Below are 20839 nucleotides of genomic sequence, written 5' to 3'. Positions count from 1 at the left end.
GTTGAATGAATAATCGATTACGCCTCAGGAATATTGGCTTTGAAAAATGGATATCCTATTTCAGCAAGTAACACCGAGCTCGTGTATCTATTGTCAGAAGATCGCATCGTGTAGATGCTTGTTTCGGAATAATGGGCAAATGATTTTGAATACTGCGCATGTCAAATACCGATTTCGTATCTTAAGTTTCCTAATTCTATAGTCTTAATGTGAGAACTTGTGTAATAAATAGATTGGCAGTTTTTTGAACGAGATCTCACACTTGCAGTTTGGAGATTTTCCCAATTTTAATAGCACGGAATAATTCCAAAGGCTGTCAAAAAAAATTGTCCCATTAAGGTCGATCTATCGATCTAAAGAATTCTACAGAATGGCGTAAAAAAGTGGCAAAATTGGACAAATCTTTGACAATAATATAACTGAGAGCGTCTCGTGACATGATCACGGAATGCGAAGGATTGGTTTGAATAAGATGACTAATTGAATGAAATAAATTATTTATCTCCAGTTTACTATAGAACAGGGCTACTGTGGTCTTCTCCCTAGTATCTACTCATGGCGGAATCAGTCAAACTAAGTACGTAGCTTATAGTTCATACACTAGCCATGGCACCACCGCAAAAGTGACACATCCATAGGAAACCATTTCTCCGTTCACATTGGCAAAATGTAACAAATCTGCAATTCTTCAGATAATGTGGTAAATTAAAACAAAAAGGATTTATCGCTTAAGAATTTAGGATTTATAAAATTATTAGATTAACATGAAAACTATATTTAGATTGCATATGAAGTGAAATTATGAATTTTGTGTGATAGTCTACTGTACATTCACACATTCGATAAGAAAAGAAAAAGCTATGATTTGATTGTTTTTAGCCCACGGCAGATTTGTGTTTTTATGCAAAATGAAAATATTAAAATAAATGTGGGGTTTAGTCAAACCCGCCTTTCCTAGCATGGCCAATTGTTTGCTGTAAATCGTGTGTTTATCGCAAGTGTGTAAGCTTTTTACAAATGCAATAATGATAATCTTTTTTGGTTGTAGCATGGGGTGCATTTTGCGGATGTTTTAAGGTTTGACGAAGACTTTTTTTTTCTAAGGTTGTATTTCCGATATCCCCCGGTTATGGAACCAAGAAAATAGAAATCAAGGGGGATGACGGATAAGTAATCAATGGGAAGTTTCCGATACGGAATAGTAGAGTTGCAGTGAGTAAACTTGGTGGAGTATCGATGTTTGTGGTTAGTAAAATATTCAAACGTTCGATTCGTCTAGTTTCAGATGGTAGAAGTCGGGTAATGACGTTATCATAGAAGCAAAGAAACGACAACACAAACGAGACAATACAAGTAATAATTATTCCCAATTGGGAAATATTTCCCCCAAATTCCAAAATAAATTTATTTACTTGGGTCGAGAATCATTTTACTACAATTGCCAAATGATAAGATTTGGGAACAGGGTTATTAATCAAAAATTCTGCGGGACATCTGCTTATTAATGGAACAACAATGACGCAAATATGGGAGATGGGTTGCAGAATTTTTATCTTTCTGAAAAAGTTTGATCACTTGGGTCATTTTTCCTTATACTTAATTAGAAAATCCGTCCTGGGCGCAGTATAAAGTTTCGAGAAAAAAGAAATTTGAATATTATTTATAATGTACCAAATGGCCGGCCAAAATAAAAAAAAAAAGGTTTTAAGAATTTCGATGCCTCGTTAAATTTCTTTTGAATTTTTTTGTTTGTTTGTTCGATATGTTACAACATTACATACATAAAAAATATCAATTTGTTAGATAATATGATTGAGTGACTGGATGGGATGGTTTACTTATTATGTTTTGACTTAGTAATATATTTCGTCATCATCACCTATATTTAAATTTTACATGACACAAAAAAAATTCTTCCATCTCATTCCATTTCCGCTTGCCGTTTTGGAAGGTCATTTCATATTGTCTCTTTTCATGTCACAATCTACGAGGTCTTCTCACATGACTCGATATGAGCGGGTGTCTTTGGTTTTAGAAATTTAGTTTTTAGTCAAAGTGTGACCTATAGGATAACACGGATAAAGAAGGCGAATATGTTCCATCTCTGTTTATATAATATTGACCATGGTACTATAAGGTACGACTGTTAATTAAACCACGATTAAGGTTTTGTTATAATAACTTCATTATTTGTTGTTGCTTCAAATTGACAGTGGTCCACTTTTTTTGCAGTCAGTTGGTTTTTTTTTTCCGGTCAAGAAATTTTATGTGTAAAGAGTAAATAAACCGAACAATAATAAAATTAGTTTCTTTTTTTTTTGATGATCAATTTTCTTTTTTTTTTTTTTTTTTTTTTTTTTTTTTTTTTTTTTTTTTTTTTTTTTTTTTTAATTTCTTAATAAATTATTATTTATTTATTTTAATTTAACTCACAGGTAAAATTTTAATTTATCCTCCTCCTTTTTCTTATTAACGACAATAAAGAAAAAAAAAAACGCAGCCAAAAATAAAAAAAAAAAAACTCTGGTTCTATTTCACACTTTTTTTTTTCTTTTGGGAAATAACACACCACATTTTCTTTTTCTTTAAATAAAAAAAAGAATCATCACCATCAAAAACTATCGTCATTTCCACCCAACCCCTAAAAAACTATAACTTGGAAAAACTTCTTGAATATACCATACTATCACTATTGCTACTACTATCACTACTACTACTATTAACACGCAAACCATATAAACTACATCTTGCGAGGAACTAGAAAGACAACGGGAAAAAACAGTTTTTTAAATCTTTTCTTTCTATAAACTTGTAAATAACATTCAAGAACAAAGCCGTCATATCAAAAATGAACTCACAATCAGAACAACAAGAACAACAAACAGTGTTCCAAGAAGAACAACAAGGGCCAACACCAAACACAGGAGCCCCATCAGCAACTGACCTGCTGACTCAGCAATTTCGACAAGTTTGTTTTAATCCCGGTGCAGCTTCTGTAGTTGTTGCCACCACCCCATCATCCACAACATCTGCTGCAACTGCTACAGCTACTGCTACAGCTACTTGCGGAAGTACATCTGTTAAGCGCAACTCATCGACTTCTACAGATTCAGCAAAACGCATCAGACTTGACACAACATATCATCAACAAATTCAATCTACTACTGCCCTCAGCCAACCAACACCAACAGTAGCAGCCGCAACCACCACAACTACCAACGCTGCCACTGTTGCTGGAGCTGCTGCAAATACACCAACCACATCATCTATCACCAATACGAACACTATAACTAAGACGCCTAAATTTATTCGCAAATTTAGGTCAAGATCATTACCAATAATAAACTTTAGTAATCCAGCGTCTGCATTCTATCCCCATTTAAAGAAGAAGCATAACAACAATATATTCAATACCCGTAATAACCTAGCATCTTCATCTTCATCAACCACAGCATCTTCATCCTCATCGTCATCCTCATCATCTTCATCAGTCATCCCTCCTTTGCCACCAATAAATTTACAATCATTAAAGGAGATTGATTTGCATGAAATTTTAAAGAATCCACAATTAAGACATGATATCCTCTTTGATCCACAGTTACAATTCAGACCTAATTTGGATGGTGAACGAGGTAATCGTAAGAAATCATTAATTGATAAATATTGGTTAGAAATCCAAAAAGAATGTCAACAATTCTTTATAAGAACTGATGAACGACCAAAACAATATAAAATAAATCGATTACCGATTTTATTTACAACATTAAGAGATATCTTGTTATCGTTATTACCTACTAAAGATCGTCAACAAGTGAATGAAATTATGGATATTGAATTATTAATTCAACAATTAAAACATGGATCATTTGATTTCGTGGAAATGTCAAGATGGTTAGCTGAAGTATTTAAATCACATTGTGCTCCTATGAGAGATCAATGGGTGATTGAAATGCATCAGAAATTTGTTGATGCTTATAATTTTAATAGTGTTTCTTATTTGGTTGGTGGATTAAGAATGATTTTTCAAATTTTGGAAGCAATGAAATTAGATGTTGCAAATCATCAAATTAGAATCTTAAGACCAGTATTAATTGAAACTGCGGTTGATTTTGAACGTGATTATTTCCAAACTTTAATTAATCATCAAAAGATTAATATTAATGATTCTTTAAATTGGTTTTATAAGAAATTTATTAAAAAGGTTGATAATTTACAAGAATTACAAAATATAACTGATGGTACATTAAAACCAATTATTATATCTTCAATTATTGATTTATTAAGTTGTAGACAAATGGCAACTGAATTCCCATCAACTTTAGCATTTGATCATACAAGATTAGTATTATTAAGAGCAGATGTTAGACAATTGGTTTGTATTCAATTATGTGTTGTATTATATAAACAATTGGTTATAAATTCTAAGAAATCAATGGAATTATTAAGTTCAACAAATATTGCTAAAGTTCAACAACAAATTCTTGCAATTGTAACGGATGATAATGGAAATATTAAATGGACTAAGAATATTCAAGCTATAAGTTTACAATTAGTTAAGAATTTATATCCTGAATCATCAATGATACCCAATAATTTACCTAAGAATTTAATTGATTTTAGTCATAATTGGTTAATGAAACATATTCAACCAAATTCTGAAGTTTATGGTTTAATGGAAATTAAAATATTTAAAGAATTATTAACTGAAATTTTAAATATAATTGATATTGAAGATAAAGAATTAGAATTAAAGACAACAACAACATCAAATAGTTCTAATAATGAAATGAAAAATATTGCTTCAAGAATTGCAACTTTAGTTAAGTTCCATTGGAATGTATTTGGTAATTATTATATTGATCATATTAAATCTCAACATATTAAGTTACAACAACAAAGAGAGAAAACTATTAGAACAAGTGGTGATAATGTTGGGGTTATGAGACAAGAAGATAGTAAACAAGATACTCAAGATAATCATACATCATCTTCATCTTCATCATCACGAACAAATAATATTGATAATAATGCTTCAGCTCCATTAAGTATGTTGTCTTGATATAGTCATCACCTTTTTTAATTTAATAATTTAGAATTTGTTAACGTCTTCATCTCTTATATATTTATACATCGTTTAATATGGTAAAGTTTTTTGGGTTTTATAATTTATATTTTCATTTTAATTTAAGTGTGGATTTTTTTTAGTATCTTTTATTCTTTCTTTCTTTCTTTGTCGTATAGGCTATATAAAAGAGTTGAGGGTTATTGTAGGCGGGGGGGGGGGCGTTGAGTTGTAGACACAATTTTGTATGCAAATTGTACTAACTTCTACATGTAGGGCCAATTAAAATAGTTGGCTGCCAAAAAAATCGTATTGGCAACAGAGAACTCCGCTCTAGTTTGTTCTAAATCACCTCTTTGTTGATCGATTTAAGAATAGGGTGAGGGTATTGTAGTTTTGGAGGGGTAGCGATACAGATAGGTTTATTGTTAATCAATAATCGTTGTCTCTTTCAAGATTTGGGTTGAGAGGGGAGTGTAAAACAATATGGTCTTAAGTACACTAGCTTAAAATCCAAGATCTATTTTCAAGTTACTCGCCTCTTCTTCTCTCTTCTACTTGTGTTAAGCATGTGCTTGGTGTATATACAGTTACTCAAAGCTTTTCGTGGTTGTTCATTGTCTCTATCCCTTTCCCTCGGTGAAGAAATATTCCCACTGTTTTCGGCATATCCCACTCTCCAACACACACAATTATTGAAGAGATATTTCTGTGGAGAAAATTTACGGTAAAAAAAAAAGCTTGTGTCTATTATTTCTACACATTATGGTTGGTGGAAAAGGATTAGAATTATATTAATTAACAATGTACTTATTTTTAAGACAACTTCTAAGTTTTTATACCAAAAGAGTAAAATTATTTAAGTTTACCAAATTTAAAAAAACCATATGCAAATTTTGGCAGGGGTTACGGTTGTTATTGGGAGAGACAAAAAAATAATTATTTAACACACTTTCAGCCGAAAACAAAAATATTATAAAAATTAAGGGTTGCTACTTTTTTTTTATTTTCATATTCTATAAATATTCTTATCTAATCTTCAAGAAAGAAGAAGAAGAAGTGAATTCAAATAGAATCAATATAGAAACAAGCAAGAAGAGTAATCAATATGAGTATATCGTCAGTCATAAATGTGTTGCTATCACCATTTAAACTATTCATAGCTATCAATGTGTTTATTGTAGTCAATACAATAATCATCCCCTTTTCATTATTATTAAATATAATGATTTATACACCATTAGTTAAATTACCAATTGTAATTCCATTGAAATATTTATTAGAATTACAAGATGTTAAATTCACAGATTATCATTGGTTATCTCATCAAGTTGAATTATTTGTATTGACATTATTTCATTTTGTTATGGTTAGTATATATATTGGTATAACTGTTGGTGTATTTACGTGGGTCAATTTAAGCGCAATTAGGTATGTATTAACATTACCTTTGGAACTTACAGAAGATAAACAATCAAAGAATAGAATTGAATTAGAACCGGCAACAGAGAAGAAGAATAAAACAACAATTACCCCCGATCATCAAATTCAAGATCAAGATACTGGTTATTATGATTTCTTGAATCAAGTTGTCGTACCTGATGTTGTTGAACCTAGACAACAAGCTTTATCAGCACAGACTCTGCCTAGTGAAATCTCTCCAGAAGAGACCCATCACCATGTATATGAGGATGATGATGGATATATCTATACTGGCCAATTACGAAATCGTACTCATGGAGTTGATTCATCTGATATAACCCCATCAGAAGATGTGAGCAATCCTCCAAGTGAAGAAGAACAGGAAGAAGAAGAGCAAGGAGTATCTGGAGGTGCTAAAGAGCAATCAGCAGCTGCTGCTGCCCAAGGAGTTGCGGTTGATGAATCCTATATTTTGGAACCTGTTGAAGAAGAAGAAACACAATCTAGCCATGAATTGTCAAATATACCTGAAGAAACAGAAGAAGAAGAAATGTTTTCTGAAAGAGTCAATATTTCTAAAGATACTACAATCACCGATCAAACAAGTGAGTAGTGTGGCAATTTATTTATAAATTTGTTTTTTTTTGGGTTTGAAGTGTGTAATTTATTGTGTATTAGGGATTATATGTATCGGAGCACAGGTTTAGAATTTTGTGTAGGATTGAAATAGACATCCGATGTCAATTAATTATAGCGAAATTGTCAATCCAGTTTTAACTAATGTAAACCTTTATGGGAATATCGGTTGCAAAAATTTGGTTGTAAAGTACAAACACAATTTTGTGTTTTCTACATTTTGAGCTGGGGCTCTGCCCATTTGTAATTCTAATCGCACTTCAGCATTGTCGTAAAACTTGACTATTGGCTACTTACGTAGCCTTTCTTTTGGTGAAACAGTCAAGACCGCAAGATCTAAAGATGAGCCATCACTTATAGGGGGTCAATTTCAATGCTGGTAAGAAATTGTGTGTATTGCTTTTGACTAATCACAATAAGTACTACATTCCAACTAACAGTTTGACTATTGGTAAGTAGAATTGTGAACAGAATCATTGAAAGTAGTATTTAGTCATGTGACATGGGCTGCCATTGTTTTGCTGGTTACGCCGGAGATTTCAAAAGCTTCCATGCATTAAGTATGTAAGTATGGATGTTTCAAACGAGAAATAAAAATTAACATGAATAAAATAATTAAAGTTGCATTTTGTGTAATTTTAAAAAATAATCAACTTTAAATTCTTTTTATAAATTTGTTTCACTTCCTTCAAACTAAAACACTTTCTTCAAACCACCAATTTTTTTTTATTATAAAACTTAGAGAATTTGTGAAAAAGGATAACAGGAGTGGCTATCAATCGTTTTGCTTTTAAAATATTTGAAATTGAAACCCCATTTAAGGTTTGTTTGGAACTCCGAATGAATTCGACAACACTAATTTCCTCATCATCAGACGACTCCCAAATAACCCCAAATTCGAAAACCATCAAAATTCACACAAAAATCCGGCCATTTTCAACTGACAGAAACTTCAGCAAATCAATAACATTCGCAGACGATCACAACCAACCAACCTCAATTCCTTTTCCTCCCGGAACCACGACGCGTAATGATAATGATGATGATATAATTGATGATGATTCGGAAGAAAACCAATATCAAACAAAAATAAATGAACTTGGAAGACGTTCATTAAAATATCTACACGACATAGGCATAATACGATCTAATAATAATAATAAACTAAATGGAAATCTGCCCGAGTCAAGCCAGCAGGAGGAGCCTGGGGCCAGGGCCATATCCAATAAGAAGGTCTACAATTGTAATCTAAATTTTGAGTTGACTCAAGGAGATGAGATATTCAATGTTAGATTTCAATTAATATATAGAATGAATTCAATATCAGAGGAAAAACTCCCGCCTAATTTATATATATCAAATGAGGAATTGATAAATTATCTACGAGATAAGATTATTATGCGAGAGAAGAATTTACATGGAATTGAATCGAAAATTAATGTTTTGTTAAAATTATGTTCTGTTAGGTGTTTTATAAACGATTTAGAATTGGACTGTTAGATTTTTACTAGGGGGTGGTGTTGTTTGTATTTTTATTTCTAGTTAGAGGTTGTGTTTTAATATTGATTTTTAATTCAGGTATTTTAGTAAGTTTTTACTGTTTTTAATTTTGTCAAATTCTTTCCAAGGCGTACTTCGAAAGATTCTCTCGCTGACTAATTTGGAGGAATCTAGCCGTGGTCGACATGGCTGATGGGACGTTGAAGTGTAAATATGTGCTCAATTGCATCCTTACGTAGATAAACGCACTCCGGTAGAATTATTTGCCACGCACCAATTTACTCACAGGTTGCACTCATGACGTTAAGAAGACAGAATGAATGATCACTCCCTAGAATGGTACACTTCCAAGACAATTCCTTCACGTACTAAACCTCGGCGTGAAGTGTTCTTTTCTGGGCTTAAAACCGGAATGGGATAAATTGAAGAATTTTCTTGACCCGGCCGATTTAGGTCAAACTGCAGCACCGGAAAATTACTTGGCTGCAAAAATAAATCAAATAAATGAACAATTTTTTTTTTATAATTTATTTTATATACATTTATACACATCAATAGAGAAAAACATTAAAGAAAATACATCAAGGATAGAAAACAACAGAGAAGGTTGTTATTAGCATTCTGATAAAGAAATAAAATTAGCAAAGCAACATAATTGGACTCAATTCTACATTAGCCCAAACCTCATCAATAGTGACACAGTTGAAAGATATTCCCCCCTATGAATCTCACTTCTTAGAGAGGCGTTGCGCAGTGAATTGTAGTAAGGGATTCTGTAGTTATATGTGTGTTATATATATCAGTTGTACAACCCCCATGACATTTCCCATTATGCGCAGGTGGAAGAGTGAACTGCCCCCAATTCTTCTTTGGCCTGGTATAACAACCCGTATAGCAGCTAAAGGTCGAGAAATAAATATCAGTAGTATAAGTTGTGGTAATCAACTCATCAATACAAGGAGCAGGCCCAGTGTTTTCACAAGCAGTTAAAGTTGTAGTATAAGTCGTGGGTTCTGAAGTATAATCAGTTACACATCCTCCTCGACAATCATCAACAGTTCTTAATCTAGTAATGGTTTCCGTAACCAATAAATCACCCGAAACAAAAGATGTGGTGATTGTATCAGTAATTGGTCTGGTGGCACATCCACTCCAGCAATCAACACTAGATGTAACCACATCCGAAGTAACTGTCACTACCGTTTCAGTACAATCCCCACCACTGGGGCAACTAGTTGTTGTTCCAGTACTTGTCCACAAAATCGTAGATGGAATATATTCAGTACTGCAAGGACCATCGCACTGGGTGACATTATCAAAGACTGTGTATGATTGAATGACCAATGTCCAATAGGTAGTCGTTAAGACTTCAAATGTGGAATGAGTAGAACATGGACCTTGACATTCTAAAGTAGTCTTAGTTACATCGGTTGAGAAGGTTGTTGTATATAACTCTTCTGTACATTCACCTGAAACAGACACCAATAAAATATAAAATGCAAGGATTTGCAGCCAAAGTAATCCAAGAATCATTTTTTTTGTTTGCAATTATTGGAGAAGGAAAAATTTAACGAACTATCAATCTTGAAGAGAATTGACGTCTATTTATACCGGTTCATTCCCCCCTGTACCAAGAGCTAAATATAGATGGGAGTATTAGGATGCGTTGTAACTATTTCCATTGTTCTCACAATTTGTCAGATTGTTTGTTTGTATTGGGGGGGACACATGTGTTGCAAGTTATTGGTCAACTAAATTAAGCTGCCAAAAAGAAAAGCTATAAAGTTTGATCTGATTTCTTTTTTCTTGGCGAATGATTTTGCTAAAATAGACTACAATTACAAATTTATAATTATAATTGCTTACTGATGTAGTTAACTTTAATCTCCAGACAAAGAGACGTCTTTATGCATGCTTGTTGAGGGCTTTGTCTAAGGCTTGGGCTCTCAATCTTATGTATGTAGCGATCGCTTAAGCGAATATCTAGAGCAAATAGAAGGAGACTTTTCTCAACTCGATAATTCTATCCATACCTGGATGAAAACAACGAACAATCGGGATTAAATTTATTTCGGATGGATAAATCATATACTTAAACAAAATTGTGACATAATCCTTCACTTCTCCTCAACTACCAAAAGGAATTCTTTTTTGAATAAATAACACATGGGCCCTCAATCGAAATGCAAACAGAGTAGTTACTAAATATAAAATATTCTAAAAATATCGAAATTGATTTAATGTCAACAACGAGGTTGTGACGTTATTAATTGGGGAAGTTTACGAGGGAAGCAGTTAATATGTACTTCTCTCTATCTAATGGATTCATTATATATAGTTAATATGTAGATATATCCAAAATTATAAAGAGCCTAAACTAACAATGCCAAGAAAGCAAGCACTATAGCAGTTAATTCAGTGTGACCCTCAACAATTCCAGCCCTGCCTTCGATCGTAGTGACGGTATTGTTAGAGGCATTGTTTCCTCCCAAGCTTGGGGGGTTAATATTTTCATTTGAGTCCCCTCCCGGAGATTGATTTGAATCTCCCCCTGGAGTGGTGTTAGTACCATCATTATTCTCGACAACTCTTTTGATGACCAACTTAATCGCGGGACATTGCCTGTTTACAATTTGAATATTGTAAGGGATAGTGATTTGCAAATGGTCGTCTGTGCCACAAAGGTAGAAACTTGGACTTCCATTCCAGGTTAAATAATCGCCATCAAGTCCCCATTTACTATCGGATGAATCAAACCCACCGTGAATTCCTAATTCATCTGCTTTATAAAAGACATTATCATTTATATCAGATATGGTACCATCATCGGTATTGAGGATAAATTCTGGGGCATCATCAAAGACACCAGCGAATATTCCGTCTAACACTCCAACCTCTCTACTTCCAACTTCATCACCTGTAAAGGTAAGATTGAAGTGAATAACCTCCGCAACAGCAAGTGATAAAACAAAAAATATAGTAAGTATATCGTTCTGCATCTTTGTAATAAGCAATGTGAAGTTAATTTCTTCAATCCTAAATTAGAAAATCCAAGGAATTTGTCATAGCTTTATATGATTCAGATTTTGTAAAAACCCCTGAAGATGTTTAGATAACCTCAGAACACGCCCATCTTATTTTCTAGATAGTCAATACGTCCGCCTTGGATGACACTTGGGTCCTTAAAAATTACGAAAGTAACCCTGATTTGGTTCAATTTCTGTCCCAAAATTGCTGTCTGATATCCCTCAATCTTTTCAACAATAGTTTTCACAGGTTTATTTTTTTGATCCCGCCCTTATATTTCAAAAAAAAAACGAATTTCACCCCCTTGGGGACTCAATAAATCCCTTGGATGATGGGATCTACGTCGGATTGCCAAAGACACCGGATGAATCCAACGAGTAAGAAGTCTAAAGAAAAATAGTATTCTAAGCCCTTTATGAATGGAAATACTAAAGAGGCTTTTGATGGCTTTGAAATCAATTGTTATTACCGATATCGACTACGCCACGCAAAAACCTAGAATATGGGATTTCATCTGACTCCATAAGGTGACACAAAATTTACAAATTTGGACAGAAAAAGAAGCTAGTTTATGATTACTCTCCCTGGCTCAAACCTTAATGGTCTGTCGAATGGGTATATACAGAAATAAAGAAAACCAGGCGAAGGCTCTCTATTTGTTCATCGTTCCTTCTGAAAAGCTTTCTATTGAGGTGAAAATTTATTGAGGAAACTTTCCATTATTCTCTTTGTATTTTTTTAGTTTTTTCCTTGGTTATTTACAAAAAAATTATGGTATGTAATTATATAGTGTAATTTTTGTCCGATTTTTTTCGTAAGTAAGTTTTCTTTGATTTATTTTTTAGTTGAGAACATTTCGTAAATAAAGAATAAGCTTTCGCTAAAGACTGCCAAAAAGGTAAAAATAGAAGCACAAAATTCTAAACAATCAAAATCACGATTTCTAGCAACAATGGCTGTTCTGCTTGTAGTCGTTTGGCATCGCACCCTCGACATTGGAAAAGCGTCAGCAGTTTTAACTTGAATTTGATGAAGAAATTTAATCCATTATACTATATAATGACTGTATCAAACAGTTTCCAAATGAAAAAGATAAATATAGAAGTAAACCTAAACTAAAAGGATTCCGAAAATCACAAACAACGCCGTCGAACGACTTCCCAATCCTGAAAAACTAATTGTATCAATTGTAGATTGATTAAACTTAGTATTAGGAGAGACAGTCACTACTAGGGAGTGGCTGATTTGGGAAGAGTTACCAATTGGATACATAGGACTACGTGTATGGTGTACAGACGAGAAAACCGATGGCGTGCTCCCACTGCCTGAATGAGATTGTGAAACCGAATTTTCGGAAATGAATGAAGTGAATGATATTGAACTTAAGGAAATTATGATCAGCTCTGATGAAGTTGCGTGAGAGGACAGGCTCAGGAATGAATTTTCGCTTGATTTGCTTGATGAGGAATGTATAACTGACAAGTCTGAATTAATAGCTTCTGATGATGACAGTGAGGATTCAACTTCAGAAGATGAGCTCTCAATTTGCGATGAGCTTTCGGAAGATAAGCTTTCCACTTGGGAAGATGAACATTCTATCTCTGATGACCTTTCTGAAGATGAGCTCTCCGCTTGCGAAGATGAGCTGCTACTTGGGACCTCCAAATTAATCACTTTCAATTTACAAGCGACTGTCGTACTATATTCCGTAGTCAATATTGTGTTATCCAAACCAAGATGAAAACTTGTACCTCTGTAAAATCTGGTGTTTCCTTTATGAGTCAAATAGCCATCAGCATCGATCCCAAATACTTCAATGTTAACAAATGCTCTGGTATCAGTTGGTTCTATTACCCTCATCGTGGCCGATTCAACCATTAATCTGTCAGGATCTACTGCCCAGAGCGAACCTTCGTCCATGAGGGAGAATACTTGGGGTGAAGTGGTACTGTCCTCTGCGTGCATTTCACCATCTCTTAAAGTAATTGGTAGGACAAATGTGGGTGAATCTGTCAATAGGGTAAACCTAGCAATTTCGGCTGATAATACGCTGGCCACAAAAATGAAGAGTAATATCATTTGTATTCTTTATCGATTGGATTACAGTAGCAACAGTCTTAGACCTTGTTAGGTACTATATGGTGCATTTTATATACTTTTAGATCTTGTTTCATACTGCATAATGCATTTAGATACTAGGTAATGGTTTTATATTTAGAACTACGGTTCGTAAATAGGTCAACTTTATGGTAAGCTAATTTTGCAGCAATGTAAACAATAGTATTTGAATAGAAACTCAAATGCAACGGAAAGACAAGCGAGTGGCTGGGTTCGTTTAAAAAATATTAAAAATCCTCAGCCTGTCTAAAAATTAATGATCATATTTACTCTTTAATCCTTAGAGAAATAGATCTAAGTACCCGCCTTTGGTTTTATTGGCTAAAAATGGAGAAGTAAGAAAGATAAAGTATGACTAAGCATATTATTGAAACTAACTGAATGTATCTATAAATAAAACTAACAAAATGTGTCTATAAATAAAACAAACTAAATGCTATGCAAAGACGGGATTAAAGGAATAACCCGCAGACTACTACCAATGCCAATGGAATTTCTAAACCATTACCCTTTCCGACGAAACTAGTTGTTGAATGATTGGTTTTATTGTTTGGAGGAATAATAGTAACAAATGTAGAAGTCGATTCTGTTTGGGTTGTAGTCTTATTAGTCATTGGGTAAAGTGGGGTTACTTTTGAGGTAGGTTCTTGAGGGTGAAATGTAGAAGTCACTGATACTGTAATCGGAGTTGGGGTGGTTTCTGTATATGTTTTTGAAATCAGATGACTGTTGTTGTAAGACATACTGGTGTATGTGTTATGCTTGGAACTGTAACTGTAAACAGAATTTGAACTGTAATTGTAATGGGATTTTGAGCTGTAACTGTAATCCGATTCTGCTTGCGTTGCCCAACAATTTGCAATAAAAGCAAACAATATTAAAATAAGCAGAGCCATGTTATTGAGATAGTTAATAAATTAAAGTATCTAAGTTTGTCCTTTAGAATCGTTTGAATTAGGTTGGATCCTTCCTCTTTATATACTAGACAATTCCTGGCGTAGGTTTTCGAAAATGAATATAAACAACCGAAATCTATATTTAGAAGCCTCATTCGCATTTTTTTCTTGTCACCGTTTGTTTTTTGCAGCCGATTTTTTTTAATTATTTTTTAGTGATTTTTTTTTCAATTGTAACCAGATTACATACATCAGTTTTTGCATCAAATTCCTTTTTTTTTATTTTTGGAATTTCGCAGCATTTCTTTTTAACGGTTTAAAAAAATATTAATTTTATGAATTTTTTACAAAAAGCCAAATTTAGAATTACGTTAAAATAAAATAAAATAACAATACCAATTCTTCTTTTCTTTCTTGTAAAATAATGAATTTATTTGAATCCCCGCTTTAAAACGTTCATGAGAGATCAATGACAGACAATGCGGGTATTCTTTGACTTTTAAGGTTGACAGGGACAACGGGACTTGCGTGTTTGTCCTTATCACCCTGCGGTGAAGGTGAGAATTGGGTCAAACAGACCTACAGCGGATGCTCTACGACAGATTCCCATATTTCATATCTTTATTTCACCTTTCCAATAGTGCAATTGCGGTATTTATATTGAAAAAATAAGCCTTGATAATATGCACTTAGACATGCCCTTTTAAAATTTTCATGTTTAGTTTGCTGAATTAAGAATTTTTACTAAACTTAAAATTAAATTGTACAACAAGCCAATCCCATTGTGGAATTGCTTCCCCTCAGATCCGTGATTTCAGATCATGAGCCGAATTGTGTCTGAATTTCTCACATTTCCACAGTTTCTAACCAACGCAAAGAAGAGAGGTATTGTAGGTGTGAAGCAATGAAAGATTTAGAAGAAACTCTGCTCGCATGTAATGATGTTTGATTATACGAATATTGAAGCATATATTACTAATTAAAGAAAAAAAAATGAAAATCAGTCACTATACATATACTTAGAAAAGCTTAAAGGAATAAACCGCAAGCCAACAACAAAATCAATGGGACTTGCAAGGTATCACCAAGAGCAACTGGAATTGTTGTGGTATTAGTATGGTTACTTGGTGCGGTGGTAGTAGTTTCGTGGGTAGTGGTGTTTGTGATTGGGAATGGTGGAGGAGCTGGTGTGGTTGTTTCAGTAACTGAAGTGATAGATGTGTGAGTAGTAACACTTGTAGTATTTGCAACCGACGTATCTGCCCTAACTACAAGAAATTTAGCTTCTGCAACAATCAATTGAAGAATGAAAATATAAACAAGGAGAAAGTTCATGGTTAATCGCGAGTGTCTGAGGTTAGTTTGTTGGTAATTGGTCTTACATCCAAAATACAAAAAACTTGAAAAATCTGAATTTTAGGTTCCAATTGCCATCAATTTATACTTGTCCTAACAAGGCGATCTCATAAGAGAATAGGCATGACTCTTGCTACATTTGGAATAATATTTGCCATTTTGGCTCTTTTCTTTTGGACTAGAACTTTAAATGAATATTTTTTTGCAACTTTTTCATTGCTTACGTCATGCATGCTCTTATCAAACGGTTTTATTTTTTTTGACGTACATGTAAAAAGCCCATCTTCAGAATGCCTTATACTGCCCGCAGTTACCTTTAGGTTGCATTCTTAAGCTACGAATTAAGAATATTGATTGCCTTATTGACCCTCTTTTGGAATCCTCCAATGTGGAATAACCTGCTATCGTTAATATAATATTGCCTTCGAAAAGAAATCTTTGCCATTAATACAATGAAAAATTACGACGTATAGAAAGTTCGGTTTCGGGCTTTTTCTCCCGCTTTGTGACTCATTCTATTGTTACATATGCAACATAAATGCAACACATTGATTATCAGACCATTTCATAAAGATTTGGTAGATTAGAAAAGATGCTATATTTAGAACATGTATGACTCTGTAATCAGGCTGATATCTAGATAAGAGATGTTTATGTACACTTCCGCCGTGGAAATTGCTGTCAGTCACTAATAGTGGTTTTGTTGCTCATCTCATGACTATCGCCGTAGTGTATAACTGGCAATTTCAGTGAATCTATTTCGTTTTGACAGGCGGGGGTTGATATGGCAATGGGTGTTCTAGACTTAGTAATGTTAATACCTAGAAAGGTGCATTTGAAAGCGGCCTCGTGAATTTGGCATCATATTGGTCGGTCCATACATCAGGCTCGGTAGGGCCGGTTAATCAAAAGTTTCTTCATTTCACGTGAGGCATTGTCTCGATTGGATCAATCGGTATAAGCATCAATTTACATGTCTGAATGACCGGTACCCGTTTCGAGGGCTTGTGGCAAAACTATTCAAAAAAACTCCAGAAATCTGAGTTGGAGAGTCTGAAAGAAAATCTGACAGAGAACCAATGGACAAGTCCTGCAGTTTCCGGAATTGACTAAACCATTTACACTCTTTTCTGGATTCATAATACAAACCTTTCACATGTTGTTGAATGGAAGATATTCTGTGGGTGGTATGGGAGTTGCATCAATGACCAAGAGAGATGAGTTTGGTATTTATATCGTAGCATTGCTAGACTAAACATATTTTTCTGAAACAAATCTGTGTGGTGGCTTGTGCTCACAACGCAATTGCTTGCTTTTCTTCTCCGCCTATTATGTCTCCATTGAGATACATACGCAGTTTGCTTAATATTTTCTTTTAAGGTTGTGGCTGTACTGCATAATTTCTGCATTAGCCGCAACTTTTAGCAACCCATTTGCCACAGCTCTAAAGATTTAGTTTGAAAAATAAAACAGAGGAAGAAAATTTATGCTAGTTCTTGAACCTACCTAGCTTTCTTATGCTTTATTTAGTGCAATCAGTTTGATTGGAAACCAAGATCCATTTAAATGACCAACCATTTGGTTGAGCGGCAGTTTTATCAACGTATAACTCTCAAGAGAGACTTCCGATCTTAGCTGTTCTACAAGTAACCACTTCTTCAATTTACAAATAAGACCCCTATAGTAGAAAAGTAGTTAAAACTACAATGGAACGAAGGATTCCTTGATTCTTCAATCCAAGATTCGTAAGCATTTTTTTTACCATCCATGACTTCATTTCGTACCCAACAAGCTTTGACATTAAAAAAAGACTTCCATATTATTGAATATTCAAGCTTCTGTAAGGATGAATTCTGAAATTATGTACCCTTCGGTCTTTAAGGAGTGGATTTCCCCCCCTGGTTTTAATTAATTAGTCTACTCTCAAGACCAAGCAGAGTCTCTATACTTTATTGTTGATAATTTTTATTTGGTATCAGTCTATTGTAAAAAAATCCCAGAAAGAATTCTACTGATTTTCTAGCAAAAAATTCAATTTCTAAAAAACCAAACTCCCATATATCAAGACCTCCAGGATTATTAGTTACAGGGTATGCTTGTGAGGTCATTTTCAAGAAGGATGATTCTAATAGAGATAAACCATGGATTGTGGAAGAAGGGTGCAATTGGCAATTTGATGAATCGTTTGAATCGATTATTAAGTTCGGCTGTTAAGACTGAACAGGAATCTGCAAGTATTCCTTCAACTACTGAACCATTGAGTATATATTAGTAGATGGAAGTTTATAGACATCATAGAATTTATTAATTAATTAATAGAAGAGAGTTAATTAGGAATTATCCGCTAGTTTTGACTCATCAATCAAAAAGATACCACAAAAAATATTAAAGATCCACACTTTTTCTTCATTTAGATCAGATTCCTGTTCTTCGAGGTATCTAAACGTTGATTACTAATATTAAAAGACACTTTCTTTCCAACAAACAAAGAATAATAAACAAAGTAATATTGATAACCATATCTTCGACAATTTGACATAATCTGGCTAGAATTCTTTAAATATTATACGAATAGTTTAATATAGATTTCGTGGGAGATCCTTTTTGTATAATTAGAATTATACGTAGAATAAAATTAAAACAATAAAATTAAAAAGCCATGACCACCACACAAACAAAAAAAAAAAATATTATTATTATTTACTTTAGCCGCATTTGCCTAATTTAAAAAATAAACCATATTTTTATATAAGTCAAAGGTATAGGATCCGGGACAAGTGCGCAAAAAATCAGGATCCGGGACAAAAAAAATTTTGTATGAAAAATCGATATTACATCACTAGATAATACATGTCAAATACACCACTTTTATACCATTTTCAGGCCTCTAAACGTCATATTCATTATAAGTAACAATCCTAATATGCGTAGACTCGTTTTTCTGTCAATAGCAAATGTAAGGGTTGAGTACCAAAGAAAATAATTTTTCAGATTGGGATCCGGGAAAAAAAAATTTGCCCCGTTTTTTGTAAAATAGCTCGATTTTACGTAGATAAATAACGTATGTCGAATACACCACTTCTATACAGATTTCAGGTCTTTAAACGCCATATTCTTTATATGTAGCGTCCTTAATATACGTAGACGGATTCTCTTGTCAATAGCAAATGTAAGGGTTGAGTACTAATCAAAATTATTTTTTGATCTCTATTATTGCAAAATTTTTGCAAAAATCACTATTAACGTAAAAAAAAAACCCTCTTGGATAAGAAAATGAGTCTACATTTATAAATGATGCTATATATTAAGAGCATAATGTTAAAGGATCTGAAAAAACTATGAAAGTGGTGTATTTGGCATTTGTTATTTTACTATGTAATATTGATTTCTCATACGAATTTTTGTTTGTCCCGGATCCTGATTTTTTTCGCACTTGTCCCGGATCCTATACCTTTGACTTAATAAAAAATCATCTTATGACTATATATTTCTTTTTTTTACATATACAATCTGTTTATTGAGTTCTTATACATACTAACATACAGAAATATAACAAACAGAAAAACAATATACTTTAAAGGCAAAAAGCATCATTGCCTAAAACATATTTCAAGAGGGGACGCTGGATATGTCCCCATGTATTTACTTATCAATTAATTTAAGCTCTTCTTCTTCAATCATTGTTTTTGCTACCTCTTTTGATGAGTAAGTTAAAAGAATTCTGACTGTATTTATATTAAATAACTTATAAATTTTGAATACACATCTGTCTATATCATTTATTCCATCTACTTCAATATAATGATTAAGAATTATTGGACGGAAAGAATACATATATATTTTTTTATTTAACACTAAATAATAAGTTTTTGAACATCTTTTTAAATAAGATGATATTATAGGAATTGTATTTTGTGAATAATGATATTCTATTTTTTCTACTTTTATATATTCCGGTTGTCTATCATTACAATTTGTTTTTGAAATAGCATATTCTTTATCTTCATCTGTTTTATATAAAACTATAAATTTATAATTATCTGTTTCATAATAATGATATAAACTATATAATATATCATTTTCATCTGTTATTTTTACAGAGTGTTTATAATTAAGATAACTACGCATCATTATTTCATTATTATTTAAATAAACAAAATTATTGAGAGTATTTTCTATATTTTCCTTAGCAATTTTTATTATATCTTTTTCTTTTACATTATCTATATAATGTATTCTTTTATGATTTAATTTTAGTCTTTCGTTTTTATTGCAAAATATTCTTAACATTTTATTAGATATGGTAAAAATTAGTTGATAAGGAAAGAAAGAAACCAAAAAATTGGCATTGAAAATTTTTTTCTGATTTGATTCAGTCGTTTTATACAGTGAAAAATCGAAGTCCGGGTAATGTGTTTTTTCTTTCTGTCAGGAGAAAAAAATTTTCACTACTAGACAGCATTTCTCTATGATTCATCAAAAGGGCAGCGATCTCTCTATTGAGTAAGTCTAACAAAGTATAAACAAATAGTAAGGATATTCTACAAAAAAATGACTAGTGGAAGTGTAGTAGCTACTAGCTGGGAAGAAGTGGAACCAATCTATGAGAGAATATGTAAAAAAAAGGGATTCAAACCTCGTTAACTTCAAGAAGAATTGACTAAATTTCAAGGATTTTTGGTCCAAGCTGACCCCAGGGAGAGATTCAGGTCACTTTCCTGAAAAGGAAACCTTCTTATTCATTGAAACTGGCCATTTAGCATCCCGAAAAATCCTTTAAAACAGGCAGACTAGTCTCATTTCAAGAAACAACGAAAACAAA

The 20839-nt window shown here is 33.0% G+C and overlaps 6 protein-coding genes and 1 pseudogene across 7 annotated transcripts; 3 read left to right on the top strand and 4 right to left on the bottom strand. All coding sequences in view use genetic code 12, as the record gives it.

The window, feature by feature from the left end:
- Window positions 1-2848: 2848 nt before the first annotated feature.
- SOK1 (Sok1p) lies at window positions 2849-5059 on the top strand (the record flags this gene model as incomplete). The annotated part of the gene is made up of 1 exon (XM_049408861.1): window positions 2849-5059. The coding sequence occupies one exon, from the start codon at window positions 2849-2851 to the stop codon at window positions 5057-5059; it is 2211 nt and encodes a 736-aa protein (XP_049261823.1).
- A 1228-nt stretch (window positions 5060-6287) lies between these two features.
- Window positions 6288-7097, top strand: J8A68_004857 (uncharacterized protein; the record flags this gene model as incomplete). The annotated part of the gene is made up of 1 exon (XM_049408860.1): window positions 6288-7097. The coding sequence occupies one exon, from the start codon at window positions 6288-6290 to the stop codon at window positions 7095-7097; it is 810 nt and encodes a 269-aa protein (XP_049261822.1).
- Window positions 7098-7960: 863 nt separating this feature from the next.
- J8A68_004856 (uncharacterized protein) lies at window positions 7961-8620 on the top strand (the record flags this gene model as incomplete). The annotated part of the gene is made up of 1 exon (XM_049408859.1): window positions 7961-8620. The coding sequence occupies one exon, from the start codon at window positions 7961-7963 to the stop codon at window positions 8618-8620; it is 660 nt and encodes a 219-aa protein (XP_049261821.1).
- A 324-nt stretch (window positions 8621-8944) lies between these two features.
- J8A68_004855 lies at window positions 8945-10153 on the bottom strand (annotated as a pseudogene). The gene is made up of 2 exons: window positions 9577-10153; window positions 8945-9054 (listed from the first exon to the last, which is right to left on the bottom strand). Coding segments are annotated over exons 1-2 (687 nt in total).
- An 839-nt stretch (window positions 10154-10992) lies between these two features.
- On the bottom strand, window positions 10993-11619 carry J8A68_004854 (uncharacterized protein; the record flags this gene model as incomplete). Its single annotated transcript, XM_049408858.1, has 1 exon — window positions 10993-11619. One exon carries the CDS (start codon window positions 11617-11619, stop codon window positions 10993-10995), a length of 627 nt encoding a protein of 208 aa, XP_049261820.1.
- A 1138-nt stretch (window positions 11620-12757) lies between these two features.
- J8A68_004853 (uncharacterized protein) lies at window positions 12758-14661 on the bottom strand (the record flags this gene model as incomplete). Its single annotated transcript, XM_049408857.1, has 2 exons — window positions 12758-13697; window positions 14231-14661. 2 exons carry the CDS (start codon window positions 14659-14661, stop codon window positions 12758-12760), a joined length of 1371 nt encoding a protein of 456 aa, XP_049261819.1.
- Window positions 14662-15690: 1029 nt separating this feature from the next.
- On the bottom strand, window positions 15691-15996 carry J8A68_004852 (uncharacterized protein; the record flags this gene model as incomplete). Its single annotated transcript, XM_049408856.1, has 1 exon — window positions 15691-15996. The coding sequence occupies one exon, from the start codon at window positions 15994-15996 to the stop codon at window positions 15691-15693; it is 306 nt and encodes a 101-aa protein (XP_049261818.1).
- Window positions 15997-20839: the final 4843 nt, after the last annotated feature.

Source organism: Hemisphaericaspora subhashii, assembly GCF_019202705.1.
Source record: "Hemisphaericaspora subhashii strain CBS 10753 chromosome Unknown scaffold37, whole genome shotgun sequence".
NCBI classification, from domain to species: domain Eukaryota; kingdom Fungi; phylum Ascomycota; class Pichiomycetes; order Serinales; family Debaryomycetaceae; genus Hemisphaericaspora; species Hemisphaericaspora subhashii.
The sequence above is the reverse complement of the archived record's forward strand: the minus strand, read 5'-3'. Positions and strand labels throughout refer to the sequence as shown.